We start from the raw sequence: 2,001 nt of genomic DNA, 5'->3' as shown, positions 1-2,001 counted from the left end.
GGCTGAGCTGGAGGCCTCGCAGAAGGAGTCGCGCTCTCTGAGCACGGAGCTGTTCAAGATGAAGAATGCCTATGAGGAGTCCTTGGACCACCTGGAAACAATGAAGCGGGAGAACAAGAACTTGCAGCGTAAGTCCCTGGCCCTCTGCTCCCCTCACTGGCCTTTCTCACCATCAGCCATGACCACCATTGTTCATGGCTCTGTGCCTGCAGATCTGCAGAGGTGCCTGTCACCTTGGTGGGACAGGATCCTTCCCATTCTGCTCTGTGTCTGACCATGCCATTGATCTTTGTTCCCACAGAGGAGATTTCTGACCTCACAGAGCAGATTGCAGAGGGAGGGAAGGCAATTCATGAGCTGGAGAAAGTGAAGAAGCAGATTGAGCAGGAGAAATCTGAAATTCAGGCTGCTCTGGAGGAAGCTGAGGTACGTGACCATAATCACTGGAATCTGCAGTAATAAATAATCTGCATAATAAATGAGGAAATAGGGCTGAAAAGGCTTGGATTCCCCTCTGTACTGCCTGGGGATTGATTTCTGAGATTTCTGGAAATATTTTGCTGTTCCCTAGAATGTAAATTGAATGTTTAACAATGTTATCAATGTTTGCGTCCACTCTTCCAGGCCTCCCTGGAACACGAGGAGGGGAAGATCCTGCGCCTGCAGCTTGAGCTCAACCAAGTGAAGGCTGAGATTGACAGGAAGATAGCAGAGAAAGATGAGGAGATTGACCAGATGAAGAGAAATCACCTCCGAGTTGTGGACTCCATGCAGAGCACTCTGGATGCTGAGATCAGGAGCAGGAATGAAGCCCTGAGGCTGAAGAAGAAGATGGAGGGAGACCTGAATGAGATGGAGATCCAGCTGAGCCATGCAAACCGCCAGGCTGCAGAGGCACAGAAGAACCTGAGAAACACTCAGGCAGTGCTGAAGGTTTGGCACAATTTAAGATGTACTGATTTCTGACACAGCAATTACTTTTTCCTGTGTTACAATTCTTTCAATTCTAAATTTACAGGAAAATAGGAAGTACCGAAATAGAAAACACCCACCTCCCAATTTGTTGTATTTCTCTTTCCAGGATACTCAGCTGCACCTGGATGATGCTGTCAGAGCACAGGATGACCTGAAGGAGCAGGTGGCCATGGTGGAGCGCAGAGCAAACCTGCTGCAGGCTGAAGTTGAGGAGCTCCGGGCAGCCCTGGAGCAGACGGAGAGGTCGAGGAAAGTGGCTGAGCAGGAGCTTCTGGATGCCAGTGAGAGAGTTCAGCTCCTCCATAGCCAGGTCAGTCTATAAACATAGCTAATATTTATACTATTGCATCATACGAATAAATGAACTTAAGACTGGGTGGGCTGTAGCAGTATTTTGTTAAATGCAGTGGCTTTCACCATAAATAAGAAGTAATAAGTAATAGATAACATTAAGTCTTTTATTTCAGATGTTGATGTAATATGAATTTCACTAGACTACAACATAGATACCTTAATATTAATAAATTCAGAGACCTTTTGATGTTCTTAATATTTTACTTGAGTTCAACATCTTTCACATTTCCATTTGAGACTGTAAAGGCAAATCTAGGCTGACCATAAAGAAAATAGGACCACACTAACTCTGTCATTTATGCAATTAAACAATGTCATTGTAAGTATCCAATATAACCAAACACAGAGTTTTATGGTCACTAAACTGAAAATAGTAAGCAAATAATTTTTTAATTTTTCTGTCTAAATTCCTTCCTTGTTTTCTGAGAAACTGTGAGAAAAGACTTTATGGAAGATGTTCATGAAATACCAAGGCCCATCATATCTGAAAAATTAATAGCTATAACAGTAGTTTTCTTAGAATGCAGTGTGATTTGATGGCACTTTTTAAAAAAAAAACAAAACACTCTGTACTTGATATGATACTGCAAGCTAACAAAAAAAAATCACGTTCATGCTCTTCAACAGAACACCAGCCTGATCAACACCAAGAAGAAGCTGGAAACGGACATT

General features: G+C 43.0%; 1 protein-coding gene across 1 annotated transcript in view; it reads left to right on the top strand.

Annotated features, from left to right (window-relative positions):
- LOC107212295 (myosin heavy chain, skeletal muscle-like) overlaps positions 1-2,001 on the top strand; it is a 6,086-nt gene that overhangs the window by 2,481 nt on the left and 1,604 nt on the right. Inside the window, exons 3-7 of the mRNA XM_015645347.2 lie at positions 1-128; positions 302-426; positions 625-933; positions 1,082-1,285; positions 1,957-2,001. Of these exons, the coding sequence (XP_015500833.2) occupies positions 1-128; positions 302-426; positions 625-933; positions 1,082-1,285; positions 1,957-2,001 (811 nt within the window). The remainder of the gene's footprint in view (positions 129-301; positions 427-624; positions 934-1,081; positions 1,286-1,956) is intronic.

The sequence above is a fragment of the Parus major genome, chromosome 18 (assembly GCF_001522545.3).
Source record: "Parus major isolate Abel chromosome 18, Parus_major1.1, whole genome shotgun sequence".
Lineage (NCBI taxonomy): Eukaryota > Metazoa > Chordata > Aves > Passeriformes > Paridae > Parus > Parus major.
This window is presented reverse-complemented; position numbering and strand designations above follow the sequence as displayed.